At 45.0% G+C, this 27,118-nt stretch overlaps 2 protein-coding genes across 6 annotated transcripts; both read right to left on the bottom strand.

Annotated features, from left to right (window-relative positions):
- Positions 1-255: 255 nt before the first annotated feature.
- Positions 256-20,034, bottom strand: LOC140249115 (uncharacterized). 4 transcript variants are annotated; one of them, XM_072330415.1, is made up of 8 exons: positions 19,858-20,034; positions 17,079-17,210; positions 13,716-13,882; positions 10,853-10,954; positions 8,524-10,318; positions 6,856-6,990; positions 6,547-6,727; positions 256-4,905 (listed from the first exon to the last, which is right to left on the bottom strand). In XM_072330415.1, the coding sequence occupies exons 2-8, from the start codon at positions 17,118-17,120 to the stop codon at positions 4,652-4,654; spliced, it is 2,676 nt and encodes an 891-aa protein (XP_072186516.1). In that variant the 5' UTR covers positions 17,121-17,210; positions 19,858-20,034; the 3' UTR covers positions 256-4,651. The 4 variants fall into 4 exon arrangements, with proteins under 4 accessions (XP_072186516.1, XP_072186517.1, XP_072186519.1 ...); XM_072330416.1 differs by lacking the exon at positions 19,858-20,034 and adding an exon at positions 19,359-19,805 and having other exon boundaries at positions 3,801-4,905; XM_072330418.1 differs by lacking the exon at positions 19,858-20,034 and adding an exon at positions 17,619-17,632 and having other exon boundaries at positions 3,801-4,905.
- Positions 20,035-21,794: 1,760 nt separating this feature from the next.
- Positions 21,795-25,491, bottom strand: IBA57 (iron-sulfur cluster assembly factor IBA57). Of its 2 annotated transcripts, none has more exons than XM_072328495.1 (3): positions 25,093-25,462; positions 24,566-24,912; positions 21,795-24,297 (listed from the first exon to the last, which is right to left on the bottom strand). In XM_072328495.1, the coding sequence occupies exons 1-3, from the start codon at positions 25,362-25,364 to the stop codon at positions 23,906-23,908; spliced, it is 1,011 nt and encodes a 336-aa protein (XP_072184596.1). In that variant the 5' UTR covers positions 25,365-25,462; the 3' UTR covers positions 21,795-23,905. The 2 variants fall into 2 exon arrangements, with proteins under 2 accessions (XP_072184596.1, XP_072184597.1); XM_072328496.1 differs by having other exon boundaries at positions 21,817-24,297; positions 25,359-25,491.
- Positions 25,492-27,118: the final 1,627 nt, after the last annotated feature.

Below are 27,118 nucleotides of genomic sequence, written 5' to 3'. Positions count from 1 at the left end.
AAATCGGCCCAAACCATCTTGCTGAGGTGGGGGGAAGTACAGCTCTGCACATCAGTGATCTGCAAAGCACTGTCTTTCAGCACCTCTTACAACACTCAGCATGAAGGAGTTCTGTTGCCACTTGCACCTCATCAACAAGCAACCTGGTACAACACCGCATCCAGCTCAAAGGATATTCCTAAGGCACAAGCACAACAAAAACAAACCCAAATCTGCCCCTTCTTCACCCACAGGATGTGTCAAAATAATGAAATCGATGCCATAAAAAGTGAAGATTTAATGATTATTTCTTTTTAAACCGTGTTAAAGCAGAACACGCAACATCTTTTCCAGGCAGAATGACAAAAACAAGTTCAACTCTCTTGAAGAACAGCAGCTGATGAGTAGTGCAAATTGAACTAAATGAAACAACAAGCCGCAACTATTTATTAAGGAGGCATACAACACAGCTGGTTATTTAAAAGGAATCAACCACGTACGTAATACCCTAATAAATTACACTGGCCATTATTGAGTACAGCACTCTCTCCTTTCTGAGACTCTCACGCACGTAACACAAGCCTTCTCATCGACTTTGGCTGTTGTATCACCAGCAGTTATTTCTTTTAGCATTTAAACACCTAAATCATACTTGCAGATATTGCTGTTGGATCTACTGAACCGATCAGCTCTAAGCCCACCTCCTGCAGTGTGACACCAGCAGCATCAAACTTGCTATTAAATACATGAGTTTGAACAGCAAACAGGTAGAAGATGCTTCAGATGCCACATAGTACATTAAAATACAGACCCCGTTAATCTTTGCCTGTGTCATAAAATAAAAGGAAACTCTTCCCACATACAATGGAAGCAGCCTAATTGTGTGAAAAAACAATGTTCATTAGGTTATCACTGTGCATAAATGGGTGTTTTCAGCTGGTTGTATTTCATACAAGTGTGAAGTAACTTCCAGCTGGCAAGGACTGCGAGTTGACTGCATCCTTCCTAACCCTCTTCTGAGAGACTGCATGCAAATCATTGCCAAACGAGCATTAGAAAGGAAAACAAGCAGAGAGGGATTATAGCTCCACTTCCCCCCATTTCTCCGTGTTGCTCCTAACCCCATCTATTTCTGGTCTCTAAAAGCACAGACAGCACACGTCTTTTTGCACCCCTGATTACAGTATTGCTAACGAAGAAAAATAACGACCTTCCATTTTATATCACTTAAATTGATTGGGAGAGTGATTTTATCTTTTTTCTGGTGGCAGGGAACTGCTTCAGAAATAAACTCAGGCCTGTGGATGGCTGCAGCTAATTTCTGACCAAGCAAGTGGGAGAGAAACAAGGTGCAAAATCCTCTTAACCCACACACTGAATTCAGCCGAAGCTCCTGCTCTGGGTCCGTTCCTCAGCTTTAAGAGGGAGGAAAGCAACCCTGTTAATTCCACGTTTGTCAGCATAGAGAGAAACAAAATTAAGGTCAGGAACACACTTTTCTGGTGTTCCTTGATATCCAATGTTCAAAGCTGCTGGCCACAGCACCTGTGTCTTAAGTAGCCTAGTGCATTTCTTTTTACATAACATTAATTAAACATACACATTCCAAAGTCAACTGCTCCCATACATTCACCAGTGTGCAATATTCATTAATCTTGTCCAATGTCGTGCATGGTTTTTAAGAGTTCAATAATCCTGAAGTAGTTTTTCTGCCTCAGTGACACTAAAAAAATAATGTAGAATACCGTGGCCATAAAGTAGAATCAAATACATCATCAGAGCAGTAACGATACTAAGAGCAAGATCCTCAAAGCACCACTGTTTAGGGTTGCTCCAACGTGCAGCATTAACATCATCACTCCTGAACAGAATAAAACAAAGGCAGAACAGGTAAGAAAATAAGCTTTAAATAATGCATACAGGTTTAAGGTTGGTTGGTTGCATAACCTCTATAGCAGTTCAAACATGACAACAACAACAAACCCCAGCATCCTACATGAAGCCTAGAGCAACAGCTTTTGTGCTGTTAGGTAAATCAGCTCCAAAAGCTGCACTCCCGGGCAGAGTGGAATGAGGTTCGTGGTGGCGGTGAATGCCGACAGCTAATAAAACATCCCATCTAGGAAGAAAAAGCAACAAGAGCAGCTCAGGAACAATTCAATCCGACAAACACTTCTGAAAACAGCCCAACAAGACAAAAAGCACAAGCCCAAAGAGATGAGCCCAGACTGCCTCCCTGCATGTTGCTCCAAGGAAAGTAGAGACAAAGTAGTGCAAACTTCTTAGTGCTGGTTGCTATAAATCCCATCAGATTCATTCAATTTCCATAGGTGTCTGTGGAATCTGAAGAAAAGCAGGGATGCCAAACCTGCTACCAGAAGTGACATCCTAGCTCTAATGCAGGCCCTTCTTTGGAGAAACAGCAAGATCAAATCACAAGAGTCCGAATGCATTTGCAGTGCACAAAAATAACTTAAATTCTATCTTGCATTGGACTCTCAATCTGGGATTTTAAAACATGACAGATCCACTCTGCATTAAAAAAAACACCTAACTTAGCAATAACTGCGACTGGAGAGGGGACTTGGAAGCATCTTGTTTTGTTACGTGGAAGCAGATCTGCTTCACTGCTACTGCTCACTCAAGAAAAGTAAACTGCACAAGTCAGCCTGAGAAAAGAAACCAATTAAATCTCAGTACAGAAACAAAGCTTCACAAACGGGAAGAAAACAATATAAATAAGAAACAAATACAGACTCTGAAATGAAGACACCTCTCTGGGTTAAGCATGAGCTAATAGCCCAAAGCTTTACCCTCATTGAAGTCAGCAAACATGAGTATGATCAGTACCTAAAGCCAGGAGCATTGTTCTTATCCACACCAACAATTCAGTGCAACACGCACATATCCCATGCACTGTGACCCTCTGCAGTGATGGTGCACAGCACGACCAGCCTACCCCAGCTGTTAGCTGCAGTCCAATGCAGCCACACTGTGACTCTTTGTAAACAGTTAATTAAACAGCAGTGGAAAACAGAGGTGAGCATATTGTTATTTACTGCACTCAGAAACAGACTGCTGAAGGCACATGAACTACATTTTGAATCAGTGAAGAACACGTCCCTTGGGAGTAATGATTAATACACAGCAATACAATAAGACGGACCACGCTCTATACACACACTGCTACAACGTGCTTCTGCAGAACTGCAGTTGTTCTGTGAGCAGAAAGGCAGATCAAGGCTTCCCAGCACTGCCTTCCTATCAATACAGTAATCACAATTAAAAACTAGCCATGGACGGAAATACTGCAGACTCCACTTCTCCAGATGTGGGCCAAACCAGCCTATAAACCACTGACATATGGGTAACCATGAACACTATGGAACACAGATGCATCTTCATTTATACCTCTCAATAACTTTCCTTATGCTTAATTCACTTTTCATGCGAGGACTGCTCTCCACAGCCATTCATTACTATAGCAATAGCAAAGAGCCACGGCTGGTTAGTAGTCACACGTAAGAGATGGTGTTGCATTAAGACAATTGTGAAAGCACAAAAACTATTTATGTGCCACAAGAAGAAAACTGGAATTACTTATTCTGCCCTAATTCTCCCCCTGAACACTCACACAAACACAGCACTCCTGATTGTCTAAGCCACACAATAGACACGAGGTAACAGCAGTGCAATATGTGTCTTCCACACAGAAAACAAACCAGTTCAACAGCTTTGGTAACCTAGTCTAAAGCTAACTTTGTGTAAATACCTCGCAAACATCCCTCCCCCCCTAAGAAATCCCCATGTATACGTGTATATTTCTATAATAGCACACATATTTCCTGAGTAAATTGTTAAATCTGATTATTCAGAAGGTTTGGCCAAAGATCCAACTTTACATGACTAAAATTGAACTTTAAATAAACACTGAATAAACACATTAAAATAAATATGGAATGTTCCCATAGGTCTGTAGTATCACAAACACACGCTGTTAACACAGAGCATTTTTTAGTGAAGTGCACACTATGCTGTGTAGTTACTGGTTTATAACCCAGTGAGAAATCAATTAGTCTCATTACTAATCCTGCTGCTTATTCTCAAACATAGTAATAACCCACCTTCCTCAACTGAAAAACAACACAGGAGCATGGATAGCTCAGTGACAGGGTGCTACCCGATTACTGATCACTTTGGTACTGAAAAGAACTACCTAATGGTGCAAAACAAATCAACACCTGAATTAAATGCCTTTCAAATGACTCTGTCCCCCTCTTTTCTGTATGCTAGGTTATATCATTAACACAGGAAGGAGAATTAAGTTCCACCGCACTGGCTTCTCAGGTCATGGCTTGAATCAGAGCTGATATGTAGCTTTGGATAAGCAGACAAGGAAATGCTCAGCTATTGTTTAGTTCTTCTTCGTACAATTCTAATGTAGCAGAAATTGTAACACCAGCAATATCCCCATTGCATTAACACTGGTAAGGGATGCATCTCTCAACACCAGAATCACAGTAACAGAACTGTAGCGCCGATCAATTCTTGTAACCTCCTGGCTTTCTGATAACCTACAGAAAACACTGTCAGTGCAACATAGACCACTTCACCCTTCCCCCTTTATCCTCAGCCTTCTGCCTCCCTTTATTATTATTATCACTATTAGCCGTTATTCCAATATCCTCATGGGTTCCTCAGGTTTTTCTTCCCTGCTTCTTGTGCTGTCATACTCCGTGCTGTCAGATCCTTGTGTGCTTGTGTCTGCAGCACAAAGCTCTTGTGATGTCCCTTCAGCTTCATGCTTCACAGGGTTGCTCGGGGAGGGTTTTGGTAAAGCCATCTGTAATGCACACCATAACGCAGTGCGAGCCCTGCGTGTGGAAGCAGCCAGCTCTCTGATGGCAGCTGCCAGAGCCAGAACATCTGCAACAGAAAAATACATTCTAGGTAAAGCTACTACACAAGCCTGATAATATTAATAGATAGAAAAGCTATCTGAATTCATTTAACACCACTAGTACACAGCATTTTATCAAGAAACAGCTAATCTTGTATAGTTACTGTAACTGTTGAACTCCAACAGCTATTCTTCTCCTGCAACTGATAGATATAGCATCTCACATTAATAGCAACTGTAACTGCATCCAAAATTTACTGGAGTAACTACCCATCATCCCCGCAGTAGAATAATTGAGCCTATTTAACTGATGTTATCATGGGAGACTATCTGCAATGATATTAAGCATGATCAGTAAGTCTACCTACCACGGGGCAGCCAAATGAGCTCCATGCAATCCCTGGTGCCTGTTGCCTACCTGCTGGTGGCAATGACTCCCAGCTGAGCTCTGGCTATGTCATCAGCTTATAGATTTCATTATAGGACAACTACATTTCAGGATGTGACATCATTCAGAAGGTGGTTGACACCCACTTGAGAAAGTAAAACATTTTGACTCTTGATGGTTCAGTTTTCCCTTCTTGCAAGAAGGGCTATCTCAGACATTGCTGGATGCCAAAGAGCCGCACGCTGTCACCTTCACTGCAGTGACACGAATCCAGACACTGCAGAACAGTGCTGAGAAAGGATCTAACAGCAGTGAGGCTGAGGTACATTCCTCTAACAATGACATTGTGAGAGACAAGTGCTTTCTACCAAAAACATCATCTTCTTCCAGTCTGGAACCCAAATACCTAAAGATATCAGCCGTGCAATCATCATATTGAATAGCAGCTTCCAATTGTCCTCAACTCTTGGAAAGGAATGCAGTTCCTCCTAGTCGCATTGGTTTTGAAACATCGGTAATAGACAAAAATCTATGGAAGATCGTGCTGCTATGAACCGAGTGTGTTTCTTCCAATTAACACATCACTTTCAGGAAGCCAGATTTGCTCACCTCGTGGAAAACTGAGTATCTACAACATGCTGGTTTCCACAGCTTTGTATCATGGCTTATTTTCTAACAAGCACTTTCTTACAGCTATTTATAATAGAAAAGAGTTACAGTTTGTTAACTTCCTAGCAATTGATATGCTTTCAGAGTCACCATTAGAAAGCAGATTAATGGCAAATTTGTGAAGCAAGTCATCTAATTAAGAAGCAGTTGTGCTTGGTGACAGTAAAACTGCACATAAGCCTCTAGAGATGAACACATGCAAATTAATCTGGCTTTACTTCAACAGCAATTGGGAATTCAGGAGTGTAATTTCTGGTAGTTCCATGATTGAGTTAATGTGGACACTATGAAGTTGCACAGCATTCATTACTTTATAAGCTGAAAAGGAAGACTAGCCAAACAGCAGAATTAAACTTGTTTAAAAACATGCATATTTTGATTTATTGGACTATTTATTTTTCTATAATATCACCAAGCAGTTTTTATAGTTATATTTTAATTAGGAAGAGAACACTTCAAGGTGTTTGAAGTAGTAAAAGCAATGAAAAAATATCTTAACTTCTTTGCAGAAGATGCAATGAATTATTGCCACCATCTATTTCAAGCTACATATTTTCACAACTAAATCTTCCAAAAAGCTTTTGGAGCTGCAGGTATGGGAAGCACTTACCTTTCTCATTTCTATAGCGCAGCACTCCTTGTCTCTGTGGGTTAACAGCGTTAACAATCTCATCCTTACGCCGTGCCTGCGTTACGTGGATGGCTTCCATGTGGTGTTTCAAGGCAGCAGATACATTACTGTGCACAGGGACACCAAAAAGCATTTCCATTTTCCCTATTAAGGTGAGCATCTACCAGACACATTGAAAACACCAAGGTGACCACGTATTTGCGACTCTCTGTTAAACCAAAACAACAGAAAACAAAGAAGAACCAAAGTATTGAGTCTGGTGCTGTGACTCTGTTCTGGGAGACTCACCCTGGCCTGTTCTCGGAGCTGGTCTGCAATCAGACGATCCACTCGAGATGGGTTGGCAGGGAGATGAGACACAGGAGCGGTATTGGAGCTAGAAAGGCACCTTCCTGGAAAGCTCCTTGCAAGGTCAGCCTCGGTCTGAAGGGGAAATGGAAATAATATTGTAGTCTAAAATTACTATTAAAATCCATGACTTCATTTGCTTAAGAATTTTCAAACACAGTGGAAGAGCTTTGTACCTTTATTTCTGTCTGTGTTTACAACAAAATGTTCCCAAGTATCTCTCTAGGAACATAACCACCTGCTGTAGGATAGGAATACTTCCTTAATTCAGCTCTACTATAGAGGAAATGCTTTTAGGCAGCACTCAAAGCAGCACACCTAAATCACAGTTGTTCTTAAGTAACAGATCTCTAGAAGAGTGAGATTTATAGGGAAGGAAACACAGACTCACTGCCATTGAAGTTCAACACAGCTCTCTGGGAACTGCAGCAGCCAACTGATCAGACAAGCTGGAATTAAATGTGAGTTCCACTGGAGGAAGATTCTGTTGATCATCTTGAGAAATGCATGCGTGCTGAGAAACTTAAAATCTCCTCCCATGCACCTGTTTAAAGGTGAGCTTCACATACACTAATGAGCTGAACAGCACTGTCACAGAGGCCTCAGCACTGTCCTTGAACAGTTCAGACTGTTAGAACAGCTTCTTTTAATCCCTGCCAACCAGTGTCCTCCCAAACAATACCCACAAACAGCAACAAATGCAGCCCTGGCACGTTCCTATCAGGCAGCCAGGATGCAGTCATGCTCTCTGGGGAGAAAGTGTTTTGGCTGCAGGAATGCGAACCATGCGAAGGCAGCTGACTTGCAGGACCAAGAACAGCTTATACTCACTAATGAAGCCATCTGCAGGTGCTGTGCTTAACTACAAAACCCAAGCGTGTAGGCAAAGGAAACCACTAGGAGGAAAGTCAGGTCTCAGGCAAACACAAATGTGCTTGATGAGATGAAGACAAATTCAATCATCCCAAATGGTTTAAGTGAAATCCCAGTCCTGCACTGGCAGGCTGTATTTGTCACAGCAGAACACAGTGTGTTTCCAAGAACACTTTCCAGCAAACCAGAGCAAGAACCACCATCACCTTTCCTCACTCACAGTGCACTCCTTGAGAAGACTGAATGGGCAGGGAGAAATCTTGTTTAAGGGCATTAGTGAGCTAATGAGGCAGGCAGTTCTAGTTAGACCTCCAAAAGGCTACAAAAGAACTGTATGGTTGGTGGCTTGAGAATGGTAAAAAGTCCTAATGAAACAACAACTAATAGCTAATGTTCTTTTATTGACCATATGTGGAAAAAACAGCATCCACAGTAGTAAGCATCACTGGCCAAAGAACTGAAATACCACATGCATTGTAGCAAATATTGCAGGTTAATAGAGAAAAATGTTGTTAGCAGCTCTGAGTGGAAAGAGCCTTAGAAATCAAAGCTGGAAGACACGTATACGGTTTAAAAGCAGCCGTGCCAAACAATACAAACAGTATGTTCAAAGCAGATTTCTTTGGGATGGAAACATCTCCTCAAAAGAAGAGAAATGCCAAAGTACCCATTCCCTGTAAGGTGTTTAAAATGATCACTAGCATTGACATAAAGTTATTCTCAGTGATGCTTTACCTTTTTCCTCTCTTTCTCCAAAGCCCTCCACTGCTCATAACACTCCTCCAGTTGGGTGTGAAGCTCATTAGCAGGTCCACTGCGGCTCCTGGGAGGTCTGCACTTGTTAAATGGCATTGGAAATGTAAAGTATGGGGCAGTTATTTCCCCACAAAACAGATCACCGATGAAGGGATTCAAGTGGTTAAAATCATCGTAATGAAGAAGATCAACGAGTTCTGAGAATGGAAACGGTGAAGGAGGAAAACCGATGTTCTTTACCAATGAAAACAGATGGTGATTAAGTGGAGAAAAGCTGGGAGTTTGCTTAAAATCAGACATGAATGGGAAGGAAGAAAGAAAAGAAGGATTGATAAAATCTGACACGATCCTGCCATTCTGTTCGTGGCTCTTTTGGAGCACATTGAACTGCTGGCAGTTTGGGGTTGCATATCCAAAGTGAGGAATCCAGTTCCTTCTGCTTCTTCTAACATCTTTATTGCTGTTTTCCTGGGTTTGCTTGTTTTGAAACCTGTGGCACATTCCAGGGCCTTCACTTAAAGCATTCTGCTGTGTTAACCAGCTGGATGGAAAATTAACAGGGAACTTACATTGCTGCCACTCCTTACTTATCAAAGAATCATTCTGTGAGTGGCCAAAGGGGTTCATTTGCTTCCGGATGTCTGAGATGAAATTAGAAACTCCCAAATTGTTAGAAGTATTATTTGATATTTGTAACCTTCTATCTTTTCCCAACGGGAGGACTGGGGAGGTCTGTGAGTAATAAGAGGAATGTGTCATAGGATGATGGGGGGAAGAGCCCCCAGATGTGGTTGAAGCTCCAAGTGATGACTGTGTGCTCATAACCACTTCCTTTCCAAACACATCTGATGCATCTGTTGGACTTGCATTTTTCCCATCCAGCCACATGTGTCCACGGTACAACAAGTAATTCCCATTTTGTATATTTTTTACTGACAAATCAAACTCGGACGTTTTATGAGAGCGCTCTCCAGGACTAACGTGTTTCTTACATTCATTATGGTTATTATTATTAAAAACATCCCCTAAAGTAAAGCTCCGATGATCATTTTGCACATGGGTTTCCCGTGGTTTTCCATTTGTCACTGCAGAGCAACTTTCCTTTGTTGGTTGACTGAAAAAAGACAGCGATGGATGAACAGATGGCTGGGATTTCTGAGCAGCTGTAAAGTCTTCATAACTTTTAGAAAAGAAGTGGCTGTTCTGGGACACCTCATCCCAAGAGTCACCAACAGACTGATTAGAAAGACCAGGAGAATGTCTGGTTTGTTCATAAGCATCATTTGTCATCACATTGCCCCTTGCTCTCTCAGTTCTCCAGCACCCTTTCTGAACAACAGTGCCATCTTTAATTCTGTTCTGAGAAGAAGTGCTAAAGCTGGGACCGATTTTTTCAGAGTCTTCATTTAAGCTCAGCTGCTCGTAACTGTTCCAGTGCTGATCACAATCTGCACCTTGAAACACACACCCTACTTGGAGGATGGAATTATTGCTTTCCAAAGAGGAATTTTCAGGATAACCGTTTTTCAGAGCATCAGCAGGCTGAGAGCAGGGATCAGGTGGAGAAAGCCAAGACTTGATCAGATAAGGATCTTCTACACCTCTGTGCAACACCTCCATGTTGTGTGACTGGAGCAGCTGCTCCTGGTAGCAGCTCCGCATGCACGTCAAATCCTCATTGCCTACAGAGTGCTCAGATGAAAGCCCTGAGAATTCACCGTTGTTTGCTAAATCAGAAGCCCACGTTGGTGGAAACAATCTTGAAAGTGAATTCCTGCAACAGAATTAACAAACCTTCAGCAACAGTGCATTTTTAACACTGCAACAGTTCACATCCCAGGGTTACTTTCTCCCCTTGACACATTTCCCTTTACATTCTTGCCTAAGTGTACCCAGCTCTCCTTAAGAGTTTAAGGGGAAGAAATCCCTACTGCAGTTGAGTAAGTGCTAAATGCAACCTGACTGCCACTGTTGTTCTCTAGCTTCTATAGAACACACATTCAGAACTGTCGATTTTATAACTATTTTGCATGCGATGAATAACAGACAACTCTCTATTGATTATTTCTAAACATTCCCCCTCCATCCCACCCCACCACCCCTCCCCAATGCTGTGAGCCAATGGAAGACTGAAACTGCCGCATTCCTAACAGGTTACTTCTAGTTTAATAAAATACAGTTTTCACTTTTCAAGGGCATTTATGAGAAAGACCTTTATCTCTCCATTCTGTGCAATCATTCCCAACTTTTGGGTGACAAAAGGATGTAGAAGTGATACGTAACATAAGAATATTTAGAATGAACTTACCAGTCTGTAGCTGGTTCTGCCTTGTTTGGCTCCTCTAAGATGCTCGACACCAGCCCAACCATATCAGGGCCATTGCCAGAATAAGGAAGATTTATCTGTGCCCTGGAAAGTAACAACAGCAAAAGCATAGATAAGATTTTTTTAACCTGCTAAATAAAACATCCAAAAGGTAAAGCATTAATGTAACCTTTCACTCATATTAGCAGTGTCTCTTGAGTGTGCCAGTTTAATGTATTCTCAGCACATGCATACTAATTTCTTCCCGCATTTGTGAATTCTACAGCCTGAAACTAATAGAAAGCTTCCTTTAGTGTCCCTAATTTCTGGCTTCAATAATAATATTATTGGGATTCAATAATCCCATTTTTATCTGTTGCTTCAGGTGCAAACTGAGACCTTTACAGAGCTGCCTGCAGTGACATTTAACTTCATATCTGAAAGCAATTAAAACTTAACACGCTAATTAAGATGCTATATGTTGCTTCAGCAAACTTCACTCCAACTGTTCCTGTTCAGCCCATTCATTTCTGCCTCCCTGAAGCTCTCTCAGCCCTCCCTGTTGTCAGCTTATCCAAACAATTACACTGCTTGTTTCCCTACAGAATTATCCATGCTGGCATTGCAGATTAACAAAGACCAGGGCTATGAGATAAACAATTAGAACTGTCGCCTTGCTAATCTCCATAATGCAGATTAGTCACTGATGCCTCACTAGCTTTTAAGACCTCTCCACATTTTAACTTCTTTGTAACACTTGCACCTTCCTTAACCTTACAGCATCTCATGAACCTCTGCAGTTCCCTCTTTCCCAACATCAAACTTCCTCCTTCTTATTGTTAATTAATTAATAATAATAATAATAATAATAATATGAGGAACTATCGACTCTCTTGGATATAGAATGATAGAACATCTGAAATCAGAAAGACCCCACAAGGATCATGCAGTCCAACTCCTGGCTCCACAAAGGACTACCCAAACATCAAACCCTATGTCTGAGAGCAGGAGAGAGACCTTCAGAGAGATCTTGACACATTAGAGAGCTAAGCAATCACCAATTACATGAAGTTTAACAAGATCAAGCACTGGATTCTGCACCTGGGATGAGGCAGCCTTGACTCTATTGCAGGCCAGGGGAAAAGAAGCTGGAGAACAGCCCCACAGAAAGGGATCTGGGGGTTCTGGTTGGCAGCAAGTTGAATCTGAGCCACCAGTGTGTCGTAGGGCCAAAAGTGATCCCATTTCTCTCTGTGGGACATCAGACCCAGAACTGCTTGTCAGGTGATGTCCCAGCATGCTCTGTGCTGTGGCCTCACCTTGAGCAGCACTTTGTGCACCATAATGCAAGAAGGACATGAAGCTGTTAGGGAGCACCCAAAGGAGGGTTATGAAGATGGTGAAGGGTCTGGAGGGCAAAAGGAGTGAAGAGCAGCTGAGGGAACAGGGTTTGTTCAGGGCAGGGAAGAAGAGACTGCGGGGAGATCTCATAGCCCTACAGCTGCTCATAGGGAGCAGAGTGGCAGCACTGAGCTCTGCTTTCTGGTGACAGCTACAAGGACAAAGGAACCGTGGAGGTGTGTTGGGGTGGGTCAGGCAGGGATGAAGGAAACGTTCTGTCCCAGAGAGCAGTGGGCACAGCCCCAGGTTGCCAGGGCTCAGGAAACAATTGGGCAGTGCTCTCAGACATAGGATTTGATTTTGGAGTGCTCTGGTGTGGAGCCAGGGGTTGGACTCTATGATCCTTGTGGGTGCCTACCAAGTTGAGATATTTACTGGTTCTAAATAGTAGACAATCCAACACTGGAATTGTTAGCAGCAGCAGCATGGGTAGCAGGAACGGAAAGCTACCATGCCAATCTGCACCAGCCAACCAATCCTATAAACAAGGCAGTATTACATTGCCATCATGTGGTATCAGGAAAAAAAAAGATAGTGGGAAGCTTAATATTAAAGTATGTTTCATGCATTTCTTAAGCTGCAATAATTTCAACATTACAGTTTTAACTGCTGTACGCAATACAGCCATAAAGAATATATTTGAAGGGGAAAATTATATTTGGGGGTGACTGTAGTTTATGTAACTGTGAATAAATTGTTCCCTGTTTCTCACAATGCTTGTGTCATTCGTGACTATCTTTACTCCTTGATAAGGCTCAAAGTAATTATTTAGCATTTTCCAGTAATATAAATACATCAAGATTTCAGTGGTTACTACAGAGGACCTCATAAAAATCCAGTGGAGGACTGAAAAGGTAAAATAGCTTTGATGTTAAGACTGAGAATCCAAAGAAAGTGAAGATGGGAAGTCATTACAATTTAAATGGAAACCCAGCAATCCTCCCCTCTTCAGAAAGCACTTTAAATTAGACTGCTTTAATTGAGGGGGAAACTAAGACTTCCTCTCACAAAAGAACATTGATCTTTTATGCCAAGAAAACACAAACTACGTAATTTTAGCTGACATTTAAGGTCACTTTTTTATGCTTAATACATCGCTCACATTAACACGTGCTGCAAGTCAAAAACGACTTTGCATTCTGCCAGCATCGAGTGCATTACTTCGAGGGCACGTTAAGCAGGCTGGCAGACGTTCAAGAGCAGCACTGCACGCATTGATGCTGTCAGAGGGGTGCTGCTTCTACCTGACCTGCAGCTAACACTGTGCTGCTCACATCCCATGACACTGCACCATCAGCAGCGCCATTGAGAGCTGAAGCACTGAGGGAAGGGAGGCAGGGAAGGAAGGCTTGGCCTTTAAGATCTTTTCACAGTTTTCCCATTTAATTCCCTAAACATTATTCTTACAAACGTTTTAAGTTCATGTATTTATATACACGCACACAACCAGTGTGTATAAACGTACCGTGTTTCGGTGCAGTCTTGGAAAGGAGTTTTGGTGCCAACAACTTCCCCATGTGCTGAGCAGTCACTGTGCAGACAGGAAGATTCTAAAGGAGGTGAAGGGCTGGTAATTGCTCCAAATAATGGGGAAATTAATTGAGTGTCCATTCTTTGTTTCTTGCTATTTACCTGTGTAGAGGAAAGGGGAAAATAAATGTTAGATGTCTGGGATGACAGATGACCCCTGCTGGATCCATGTAAGCACAGGACATTCCTGTAAAGAACCCCTGATAGGCAGGGAGAAACATCTGTAAACTTTACAGAGAAAAACCTGGTTAAGAGAAGTTCCCTTTTCCCCTTCACTCCCCCAAAGCTGCATTAATGGCCCACTGATGTATGAATAGCAGTGCCTGGGGAAAAAAATAAAATGGAAGAAACTCTCAGTTTATATGATGAAATGACTGGAAGTCCCAATGTATTTATACACTAAGATCACTTCTGTGGCTGTGAGACCACCTGGAGGTTGTTTAGGTACCCTCAAATTCATCTGGATGTGTTAGTCAAGGATTTTCAACAAAAACAAGGGCTAAAAATAAAATAAAATACCAAAAAAATACCAAAAAAAGACATAGGGTGCACGGCAGTGCTCTAACAGCCCCTTCCAATAAGCAGCTTTGTCTGTCTGTCCAGCTCTTACTAGGGATAGAGACACAGAAGAGTGCAGCACTGGGAAGTTAATGGAAAAGAGTTAGCAGAGCTGCTGCTAGCACATGTGTGTGTACAGCTGGCAGCAGAAAGAACTCAGGATGCACCGTAAGAACACAGCTTCACCTGAGGTGGTGATGTTCAGAAGCCATACTGGACTCTGGCTACCTGGATGCTGAGGATAGAGAGCAAGATCTCTTCTAAGACTGAGGATAAAATAAACTTCACATCCTCCGTTGTAAACATGGCTGGAGAAGGCACAGCATGCTGGATTCTCCTTGTTTTGGTTTTTTGGGGGTATCTTTTTTACTAGCTTCAAAAAAAATAAAGAAAGAAAATGAGAACTGTTTCATCAGCATGGTCAAATTAGTCCTGGATCAAAATAACCACTTGCTAAATCCCCTTTGGAAACTGCACACAGATCTCAATCATGTACTTCAGATCCTGGAGTGCGTTAAAAACAGAATACAAAAGGAACAAAGCAATGCTGCAGTGACAAGTGTGCCTTGTTTGCAAACATTTAAACTGCTGTACCAAGCTCTCATTCTTCTGCTTCTAAGATAAAAGCAGCATTATTACTTGGAGCTATATTCATAGGGTCAGAATTGCCAACTCTGTGAGACAGCATTTGCTGTTGGAGCAGCATCTCCAAAGCCCTCAACAAGTGAAAAGAAACAAAAGCTTAAGGGAAATTTACACTGTCTGGATGAAGCTGTATGTGTTAAGTCTCTCTAGAGCCACTGACAGGCTTCCTTAAAAAGTCATTGGTAACCTAGAAGAACAAAAACTCAGGGCTGGTCATTACACTACCTCATACCTCATTGGTTTAAAAGAGAAAACAATTTCTCTCTCTCCTCCTACTATTACCCTATAGAGTCTGGACAGATTCTGTAACATTACACAGAAATACGCTATTAATATCTGTGTCAGTAAGCAGATATAAGAATCATTTCCTGTCCCATAGCACAACACTGCTCAGGTGACACAGCAGCTCCTATCTTTGCAGATGAGAAGTGTGGCATCCAAATTATCCCCTACAAAGGGCTGATGAGCAATACATAGGTGTCATTTCAGAAAGCAGAAGCACACCAAGGCCAAAATTGTAGTAATAACTGAGTGGCACCAGCAAATACACTGGGCTCTGGTCTTGCTTAGTCCTTGGGGAATCAACACACTGATAAATTATGCTCCTTGGCTTAAATACAAAATACTTTTGCATAGATTAAAAATAGGATCTGTAACGAATGGATTTGCCTATTATTTTCAGGGCCATTAGTCACTTCTAATACGAGCTGTGCAGGATGATGTGATTAAAGCTCAGCAGAAGAGGTACTTCATGTACCTTAGATACCGCCTCATCTGCTAGCACTTCCAAAACACTGGAGGTTTCTCTTTCTATCTAGTTCAACAAAATTCTTGAAGAACTGGGAAACAAACTCTGATCTGTGCTTTCCATACCAGCTAGGGGCATGCTGCAGTCAAAAAAGGTGTAAAGCAGTGTGCTGTCTCCTACAGCTTGCTTTATTTTCACAGTTCTTTGCTGAATTTCAGAGCCATACCCTCTTTAGTAGGCTCTGCAAAGGAAGGGCTGCCTGCAGAGCCACAGATGTGCTTCATTCAGAACTTCAACCTCAAACCAAATAAAACAATATACAAAATGCTGTCTCCAACAAAACCAAATAGCAACTCCTAACAGTCTCCCCTTGGATTCCTACTTCATTCTTTCCACCCTGCAAGTCATGAGAAACCACTGCTCCCACTAAATTAGACCATATCTAAACCCCCAGATAGGCCATCTCAGCAGATTCTTTTTCTCTCAAAGCATGACAAGATGCAGCTTCAGTACACTTCTGTAAAACAGAAGTATGTACACACTAAGCTCTCTCTCCCTCCAAGCCTAACTGAGCATACTCTTCCCCCTCCCCACTGCTCTTTAACACCATATCTAGCACTGCTATGAAGGCACATAGTGTCTTCAAATGCACACAGAGGGCTTTTAACTTCTGAGAAGCTCAGAGGGGTTAAACAAACTTGAGCATTCCCCAAAAACATTTGATCTAAATCAGGAAAAAAGCCCTTTTACAGCCACTTATCCTAAAACTGGAGGAACATGCTGTTACAGAGAATTGGTTACAGATGCTTTTTATAAACAGCAGTCGAACTTATTTGTGACGCCAGTAAGTGACAGCACTGCACAGTATTAGTACTTCTACACTGAGTGTATTTTCTGATTTATTAGCTAGACAAGCATTTCCTGTTTTTAGGAGCTCCACAGCCCAACTACCATTAAGTACACTCATTGGTTACCGAGGCTTTACGTTTTTGTTTCTCTCTTTTCTGCACTACCACCAAAACTCATTCATTTCACATAGCCAAAGGGTTTTTATCCAAAGTAATTCCCAGCAGTTGTTGTTCACACACAGTGAAGAACAGCCCTTGACAAGAGGCTCCCAGAGTCAGTCTGATTGAGCAAGTGCTGACTGCCCCAAAAGGGCTTAATCTCCTTCACAAGCACAAAGCAATAGTGAAATCTGCTCCAGCTGTAATACAGCATTTTCTCTTCTTTTTGTGTGCGTGTGCTTCTTTTTTTGCTGGCTTCATATGCACATATTCAATATTAGTTATAAGAAGCAACATAAAAGTGTTTGTTTCCTTAAGCAGACTCGCTTTTCAGACCCACCTGAGACTTGTAATGAGCACGTATAGTAGTTGGTTTGACCATGTCCTCCTTAGCAGCACCCAAGATCTCTTCTGTGATGTATGCAGCATTGCCATACAAGCAGAAATTCAGATTCTTAAGGGCAGATTTGACCTATTTAAAAACAATCAGAAAGAAAAGGGAAACAATTATCAGGTCTGTCAATGTCTTATTTGTTAGGCAGAAAACTCATTTGCGAGCACTACAGAATAATTTCCTACAAATCTGTTATTGAAAAGCAGCTTAGATGTGTGACTGTCGCATCGTGGTAAATTCTTAGACTCAAAAGTTTACTCTTCTAAAGTGATCAGATTATGTCAGACAATGCCCACATCCAATGGTGGCTGAATGGAACAACTAAGGATTTACCTAATCTCAAACGCATCCATGAATCTGCTACAACATCTCATTCAGCTCACGGAGAAGTTCCCACTCTTTCCCAAGGCCCTGCTGGAAACAGGCACTAGGAGCAGATGGATTTGTTCACCCACTGCTGACTGTATGTTTCCTTGGGATTCTTACAGCATTTCCATCTCCACGCAGCAGAGAAATGTGCTCAGACTGACAGCAAAGTCTGGCAGAGCTGTTCTGCAGAAGGTCTGCAGGTGCCTCGTGGAAGAGCAGAGCTTGCTGCTCTCACATGAGATGGTACAATAAAGAAGTCATACAGCAAGGAAAGGGGCTGCAGCAACACAACTCCTGGCCCTGCAGAAAGCCCTGTAACCCCTCTAAGTAGGAAGATTTCTCACCCTGTATTTAAGCTAAGCCAGACGGCTCAGCACTGAAGTGATTCAGGTGCATACAATTGCTCCCAGGCCCTTAGTTACACACGAACCCCGGTTTCCTTTCAGAAGAGATGCCTGGTAATATCTCAATACCACCTGCGATGGTTCGTTCAGTCAGTGTGCCTAAGCTGTTAATCTTGATTGAGCTTTTAACCTACTTGTGATTCATTTGCTGTTTTTCTGCCAAAGCAGACGGAATGAAGTGAATGATTTGGCTAATCACTGCACCTGTGGCACAACATAACCGTGTGGGACTCTCACAGGGCTGGTTGATGGCTGAAATCCCAAAGAGTCCATTTGCATCTCAAAACAGGCGCTACTCCGAGCCACAAAAAGCATTCAAAGCAGCGCAGGAGCCACATTAGGGTTCACAACCTGAATGTGCTCGGTTAGAGCTTTGCTAGAAGCGAGACTTTAAAGGAGCGCTGCCCATTTGTGTTTCGTTCAACTGACAGAGAACAAAAGTTTCTCACGGAGCACTTTAACACGACCTCAGCTTTTACACAGCTTTAAGTTGTGGGAGGTTATTTTTATTGTTGTTTTTTTTTTTTTCCCTCTGACATTGCCCCAAAACCACGAGCTGAAAGACCAACAGCCATAACCCAACACCTGATGGCAACAAGTTGTTCTGTTCGCAGGGAAAACCGATGACCCGCTTCATGTTCTCGCCCCATCCCATTTGATAGATGCCCAAAGCTTATCAGCAGAGTGACACGCTTCTAGACCCATATCTAGACCCACATAACCCACCATATCCTACAGAAATGCAATCCCACAACCCTTCATTGCCAGTGTAACATCAGCTCGTCTTCTCACGTTTCAAATCAGCACTTTTTTGTCAGTGTTAACACTACAAACTCCAAATGAACCTTGCCAACAGTGAGCACTACCATCCGCCTATGTACAGCCCTGCAACTAACCCAAAAGTGGCCAAAGTATATTAAAAATAAGATCACAACACATAGATGGCTTCCTTTCAAATACTGGTACTAATACATTCCCAGTGAACCTTTTCATTTATGAATACAAAACTTCAACTAAAGTTGGGAAATATTTGTCCAGATTCATTGGACTATTGGCTATAATTTAACCTCCTAAATGAAGATGCCTCCCCCACAGTGTTTTTAGTTCATTTTAAACAAGCATTTAATTAAGTCACTGACAATTTCAGCATTCTATCCAAAAAAAAAAAAGCCTTTGAAGTTATAAACCAACCGATGGGGCCAAATAGCATTCTTTAAATCAGCAGTACAGAGATTGGTATATGTCACGTATCATTAGAGATCTCTGTAGCTCCGTTCCATTACACTACCAAGATAGAAAGCTGCTTTTCCTACTTGGTCACTTCCCCAGCAATGTGAAATCCAAGCAATAAATAGACGTCTTCAAGTTTGCAGGCTTGAACAAATCAGGTCACAGTGCTGTCCAGCAGCTTTAAATTGTCTCTCAACAGAAATTAATGGGGGGGAACTATTACCTGTTTGTCAGTTTCTCCAAGTTTTTCAGTGTCTTCGAGTACAACAGCAAGAACCCACGAGTTTCCCAACCACTTTGCGAGGCTCACAACACCACCCTCACTAGGAAGCTCTGCAGGTCCACATTAAGAGACGTCTGTGTGTGGATTCTCACGTATTAATCACACGCAACCTCCTGCGAGGCTGAGCACTGCCGGACCGACACAAACGACCGCGCTTCAAACTGCAGCATCGTAGCAACCCGAGCAAACACTACGCTGCAAAAATCGCCTCGCTGGATCGTTTTCCAGCTCCCTTAAGGACACGTACCGCCTCTCCCGACCAACCAACACACACAGGAGCCTCACACGGCGGGGAAAAGCGGCTCCAGCCGAGTCAAGGCTGCACAGCCCCCACCCCCGAGGCGTGCGGCTGTAGGGCAGCAGGAATCCTCCCTTAGCAAGCACAGATTTCACACTGCCAAAGGCCCTGCTGCAGAAGTGAAAGAAACACCGAGCTTACATGTTTGGTCTTCTTGCTTTACAACCAGTCTGTGCCCATAGAACGTCTGATGTCACTGCAGGACCAGTATGTGGAAGTACTATGGGAATTGTAGTTTCCTCAGCTGTGCTGTAGCTGCACAGGATGGGACTCGGGGTCCTCTCCAGCAGCCTCCTTCTCCCAGAGGCTTGCAGGAACTGCTGGCAAATGGAGATTAACTCCTTTAGTTGGGAACTGTTTCTTAAATGGGAAACAAAGCGTTGTGGTTGTTTTAGTAGTTAAGCACCACCTTCTTCCCATAGAAAAAGGAGCTTCTAAGCAACCAGTTTCTGGTGATCGCTTCCCAGCTGTGAGCAGGAAGCACCACCCAGCAAGGAGATATTAATTGCTGCGGGGTGTAACGATGCTCTAATTGAACAAGAGGAGTTCTTATAACAAGCTCGTTGCCTCTTGTACCCCTGGGGGTTTTGTTTTCTCCACGTGGAAAGATAACTCACTTAAATGAGAGTTTCTGGCTCTGTTCACGATGCATCTGACACTTGGGTTCCTATTGGGCTCACTCAGCCCAATCCTAAAATGGTCTGGTTTGAAAAGGCCCACAGTGCTCATCCTGTTCCAGCCCCCTGCTATGTGCAGGTCACCAACCAGCAGCCCAGGCTGCCCAGAGCCACATCCAGCCTGGCCTTGAATGCCTGCAGGGATGGGGCATCCACAGCCTCCTTGGGCAACCTGTTCCAGTGCGTCACCACCCTCGGGGTGATAAACTTCCTCCTCATATCCAACCTTGTTTAAGCTTTAATAGTTTAAATTAAAGAATCCATGTCGACAACAGAAAAGGCTGTCAGAGCCTCTTTCATCTTTAAATGATAATAATAATAAAAGCTATTCTTGTGAGTTGATTGCCATAATACAAAAACAGATGGGTTGCTGGGATGTGTCATCCATCACCAGCCAAGCATTACTGCAAAGTCTTGAGGCTGAAATAAAAGGGGAAGCGTGGCGCCAGCAAGCTGCTAGCAAACCTTTCCAAAAACCTCAGTTTATCCTTCAGCCGACTTAAACCTAAAACCACACACTGCTCATCCTGGATAATAACACTGAGGAAGCTTCCCATGCTCCAAAATCCATCCCACAGAATATAAGAGAGCTCCCATGACAGCTACAAATGTTACAATAGAAAACCCTTCTGAGTTCATGAACAGCTTCATGCAGTCAGACTGAAAACCAGAGGTCTTAAATGGATGATAAATACACATCCATCGGCACAGCAGCAGCCTCATCTCGGCCCCACCGAGCTGTAGGGCTGAGGGGTGGGCGCTGCCCGCCGCCATTTTACCCTCCCCCATCCTCCCTCCCCCTTCCTTTTCCCGCCTCTTCAGCGCGCGTCTCCCTCAGAGCTGTGAGGAGAAGCCGCTGACCGAACGCACGGACAGCTTAAAGCAGCCTCGGATTATTGGTACTTCCCACTAAAAACACGTCTCCCCATCCCCTGCCTCAATGCTGTCCCGGGGTGAACCGTTCTAATTGCTGCAACTGAGAGGAGGGAAAAAAAAAAAGCGTCCCATTGATTTCAGCAGAACCCGGTGATTCCCACAGCTTTGCAGGTTAGAAGAGACTTCGATGCTTACAAAGCTTACGGGTATTAGATGATCTTAGTGGTCTTTTCCAACCTTAATGATTCTAAGATAATTTTTTAGTCAGAAATAACAGCCTGTCCCCTCTTAGCACTCATGGAGCCCCTCCTCACCCTACAGAGCCCAGAATCTTCTTCTGGGGCAGCAGGCAGGAAAAGCACCAAAAAGCAGTGAATTTGTACCATTAAAGTGCCCTATATCCGTGCAGCCATGCTCAGGTGTTTCTTGCAGCCTGAAGTTGGCTGGATATTTCAAAGCAAGCAGTTTGAGAAGGATATGGACAGCCTGCAGTGAGCCAATCCCTTCCTAGAGAGGCATCAGATCACACAGGCAGTGGCAATGAAGAGAAATAAATCCAGTGATTTATTTCTCAATATTTCCTTCTTCGTGCTGAAATCTATTGCTATTAGTCCCATCTCAACCTCTTAGCTTATGCAACCAACGGGGAAGGGCTGTGGTTAAACTCTTTGACTGGCTTCTGCCTGACGGCTTTTCCATTCAGCAGCTGATTTCTTCGTGCTTCGTTCGGCTGTGCCTCCACTGACTGAGATTTAGTGCTGCTTGTCCATAAGGAGCATGCCACTATGAGCGCAACCTGGCACAGCACAGCCGATAAGCTGACCTTCCAGCCCAAAGCAATGGAGCACCGCATTAAACAATGAGGCTGGAAGGAACCGGGATGCTCCCCAGACTTCCCTCCATGCCCCTCATCACCTCCATAAGTGGCCTACTAACCCCCAACACCAACCCAGGACCCAACCCAAAGGTGTGTTTTTTGTGGGGACATACACGTTTATTACCTGCACTCTGAAACAAACAAGCAAAACCCCAACAAAACAGTTGTTAGAAATCCCAAACCCATCAGATCAGCTTGGTGCAATGTAAAACTTCTCCCTGGTCAGCAACCAAACCCTACAACCCCGCCTGTTGTCTGTCCTCACAAGGCAAACAAGAGCTGGTCTCTCAGACAAGTCATTTAAATTACCAACCCAATAAACTTTTAATGAGATATTTCACAGGTTTCATTTCACAGCAAGACGAAGGAGTTTTAAACAACAAAAGCATTTTTCACAGATAATTCCTCTTCGCAGTAACAAAATGCACTCCGGATGGTTGTTTATTACAAGCACACATACAAGTGCTTTTTCAGTCACCTGCTCACTCGCTCATCACCCCCTTCTCACCAGCCATTACCAGATTAAACACAAGGGGTTTATCGCAATATAAAAATAAACTGACCTCCTATAAATTAACACAGGTTGAGGGGGTTAGTGAGCACAGAACCTGCCTGGCTTTGGGGAGCAGAGAGGGCTGCAGTGATTGCGGGAGCAGGAACAAACTGGAAGGCAGAAGAGCAGCAGGAGCGAGGAAATAAAAAGCAGCAAAGCAACAGTGAAGTCTTGGGCTGTTCTGAAAACCCACAGAGGTACGGATGGGTGAGAAAAGCTCAGTTAGGGAATGGCTTTTTCAGCCGTGCTGAAGTCTTCAGGACAGTTCAGATTAGGGTCCATTTACGGTCTGACTGCTTGGTGCACTTAAACGCCCTCACTGGGTGTTACCTTCCTTTGCAACTGCGTAACTAAAACAGCATCAAGAACCTTTCCTCGTGTGTTAACTGAGCACACATTGGGGCACAAACAGCTGAGATGCCAAGAAGCGTTGTTGGTAACTCAATCAGTAACGCCGTGTAACACATAGTAACAGATTGCTCAGCCAAGGACCAGTGCACCCATACAATAGTCAGGGCTGGGAGCGCCCTAAAGCACTGTTAAATATCACTTTCCTCCCTGATACAGTTGTCTGAGTGAATGAAGCACGCGTGGCCAAGGTGAGCAAGGGCAGAGGAGCTCAGCTGCTGCTGCTGGCTCTGAAGCAGGGCACTGGATGGGGACATTTGTGAGTCTGCCCACATTTCTCATCATGGGTGACATATTAAAAGCAGATCCAAAAGCAGAAGGAGGCAATTCCTATTCCTGGACGTAATAAGCAGTCGGAGTGTTGGGAAAGCACAGCCACCCAATCAGCAAGTTTAACGAGCAGCTCAACGCAACAAATAGTTTGCAAAGAACACTTCAGCCTGAGTTCAGATAGCAACGATGTATCCTATTCAAGGACAGTGCAGCATGCTCTCCAATAAAAACCCATAATACCACAGATGGGACGCCAAGAACAGAAGGTTTCAGTGCTTACAGTGGTGAAACCCTAACCCAGCAGCACCTGACATCCCCCCAATGAAAGTGGGGCTGTGCCTCCTGCGTACCCAGCCTTGAAAAGGTCACCCCACAATGTGTAACAGCCGTTTGGTGCCGGATGGCACTACTGCAGTTGAAGGCCATCCCTCATCAAACACCACAAACGGGAGGCAGTCACCTTCCCAGCCCTGTCACAACTAATATCTTCTCAATAAGGCAAGTGTGGACGCGGCGGTTCCTCATTTATTTGCTGGCAGACTTTGGCCACCACTCAGGTATACTCGCAGTGAGCTTCACTTTATCACCCGCTACGTTTAGGCAGAGCGGTTCATTTATATTAGCCAGCCTTAGCAAAGCTATGCCGAGTTCATCTCCTCCAGCCCGGAACTTGCCAGCTGACTTTCCTGATTCAGTCAAGATTTCAGCCCCCTCGGGAACGCTCTCCTGAGGAAGAGGAGCTGAAAACCTCACGGGCACCAAACGCTTGCGAATGACACCCATGTGGTGGGTCCTGGCTGTCAGCTCCTGCCCGACGTAACAGCCTTTGGTAAAGCTGACGCCGTTCATGTAGGCCAGGTTGGATTCCAGCGGAAGGGCTATTCCGGGAGGGAGATCTTTCACACCTTCAGGAATTCCTGGGGAGAGAAAGGAAATGCAATAAGATCTCTGTTATTCTTCCTCTATATTACAAAGCCAGAGGTGGGAAGAAGCAATGCAAAGTCAGGAGCTTGCCGGCACTCTGGTCTAGGTGTTTCCTTCCCTTGGTAACAAGGCAAACACAAGCGGTTTATTACTCCAACACAACCACCAGGACTCCAACCTCTCCAGCTGCCCTCAAAGCAGATAATTGTTGCTTTCATCACAAGGCAGAGCTACAGAGCATCAAACAGGACGTGGCTTTACCTTGCTTATACCTGTGCCTGTGGTAATCCCCAACGTCTTCAACACGGCTTCCAGGGATAATCTCTGCTAGATTTGCTCCTGCCTTTATAACCAGCCTCCAGCCCATCACTTCTGCCCTGGGGTCAGGAGTTAAAAGCAGAGCCCGGTCTGCGTACTGTGTGAGGGAGCCGCTGCTGTGCCCGGCCTGCTCCCCTGGGACCACGGCCCACAAGGACAGGTCGAGGCACGGACTGATGCTGACTTTCCTCCGGATCTTGTACAGCTGCAGGTGTCTCTGCACGGCGCCCAGCACGCTGCTGTCACACTCCAGCAGGATGTGCGGCTCCTCTTCTTCCCTCTCGTGGAGCCTGAAAGAAACCAACACCTACGAGGTCAGAGAAGCCAAACCCTGGATACAACGGAAGGATTTTTACAGTAAGAGTGCTTTAGAACCGGCACAGGCTGCCCACAGAGGCGGTGCTGCCCCCTCCCCACCCCGCACCCCCCAGCCCGGCCACGTTCCGGCCCGGCTCCTCCCCCGCTCTCACCTGTACACGATCAGGTCGTACAGGCAGCGGCCCTGCACGTTGAGCGCATGCGCGTACAGCGCTCGGGGAGGCCCCGCGCTTCCCTCCCCCGCCGCCACCAGCCGCGTCACGTCGTTGGTGAGCAGCCCCTGCAGGAAGACGGCCGCCTCGGCGCCCCGCACGCTCAGCAGCGCCCGGCACAGCGGGAAGCAACGCCAGGCGCCGGCCCCGCTCGCACCGCGTCCCCACAGCCGCCGCAGCCCGGGCAGGCCGGCCGCCGCCCTCACCAACATGGCGGCTGGCTGTCAGAGGGGCCCGCCGGCTGCCGCCGCTTCTGCCGCCATCTTGTGTGCGTGTCGGCGCCACCTCGCGGCGGGGAGGAGTGATGGGCGGCGCGCCCTGCTCTGCCTGGCCACGCCCCCTTCCTGCTGGCCACGCCCCTTCCTGCTGGCCACGCCCCCTTCCTGCTGGCCACGCCCCCTTCCTGCTGGCCACGCCCCCGCAGCAGAGCCCGGAGGGTCCGTGGTGGTGCTGGTGGGAGTGGCAAGAGGGGAAAAAAAGAGTGAAAATGGAAAAGAAACGGGAAGCCTTTGTTTGTATTCTGTGCGCCCCTGAGTCCACCCCAGCACTGCAGCTGGGGGCTGAGAGCGGAGCACGTGGAGAAAATCCATCCCTCCACTGAACTTATGTCTCTCAGTGGAGCGTTGGCTGGCAAGGGTGACAAGACGCAATGCTCCTGGCCAAGCCCTGTCCCAGAGAGGACTTAGAATCATTCAGATTGAAAAAGGCCTCTGAGATCCCACCCCGCCCCACCCCACCATCCCTGCTGCCCACATCCCTCAGTGCCACATCTCCATAGCTCTGGAACACCTCCAGGGATGGTGACCCACCACCTCCCTGGGCAGCCTGTGCCAATGTACTATTACTCTTGTGAGAATAAATTGTTCCTAATATCCAACCTGAACCTCCCCTGGCAGACCGTGAGGCCATCCCCTTTTGTTCTATCACTGTTACCTGGGTTCAGGGACTGACTCCCACCTTGCTACCAACTCCTTTCAGGTCGTAGCTTCCTCCAAACTGAACAATTCCAGTTCCCTCCCCATCGGTCTTGTGCTGCAGACCCTTCACAGCCCCGCTGCCCTTCTCTGGACATGCTCCAATGTCTTTCTTATAGCAGAACTGAGCGCGGCACTTGAGGTGCAGCCCCACCAGAGCTGAGCACAGAGGGACATCCCCCTAAACCTCCTGGGGAACATCACACCCAAGCAGACATGTTCGGATACCTCGGAAACAGCATAGCTGACTTTCTCCATCCTTTCTCTGGGGTGCACGAGCTGTCACCCACAAACTCTCATGAGATACAGTTGTTCAACCCCTTGCCCTGTGCATTAAATGCTCCACTGCCCTGGGCAGCCCATTCCGTGCCCATTGCCCTCTGGCAAAGAACCTTTCCCTCATCCCCACCTGACCCTCCCAATGCAGCTCCACGTGGGATGAAGGCTGCAGGGGTCAGTGCCACAGCAGCACCAAGCTAAGCTCAGTCACCAAAGTGCACTTCACTTTGACATCAACCCGGCAGCCAATAGCAAGGATGAATTCCCCCTATTTCCCAGACTTGCTTGTTTAAGGACACCTTGTTAATTAGCAATTTTTTTATCATGTTTTCTGTAGCACTCAGGCACTTCTGGCTGTTGACCTTCCCCATGGAAGGAAAAGGACTCTTCCAGCAGAGTCCTTTTCTTCTCTGCCTCTTGGTGGGAGCCAATGGAGTCCCGGAGACATCGCAACTGCCTGAGGAATGGAGAGAAATGCACCCAGAGGCTTTGCTGAAGCCACTTGGGACAGCGGTGGTGAGTGACTGTGCCTGTCCATCCGTGGCAGGAGCAGGGACTGAGGTCTGCTAGAAAACCGAGGTGTTAAGACCTGTGGAGACATGGCACTGAGGGACGTGGTTAAGTGGGCAAGATGGGGATAGGTTGTGGTTGGCCTTGGGGATCTCAGTGGTCTTTTCCAACCTGAATGACTCTGTGTTTCTGTGATTCTCTTG

The sequence above is a fragment of the Excalfactoria chinensis genome, chromosome 2 (assembly GCF_039878825.1).
Source record: "Excalfactoria chinensis isolate bCotChi1 chromosome 2, bCotChi1.hap2, whole genome shotgun sequence".
NCBI lineage: Eukaryota > Metazoa > Chordata > Aves > Galliformes > Phasianidae > Excalfactoria > Excalfactoria chinensis.
Note: the sequence above shows the minus strand (reverse complement) of the source record. Positions and strands in the feature narration are given on the sequence as shown.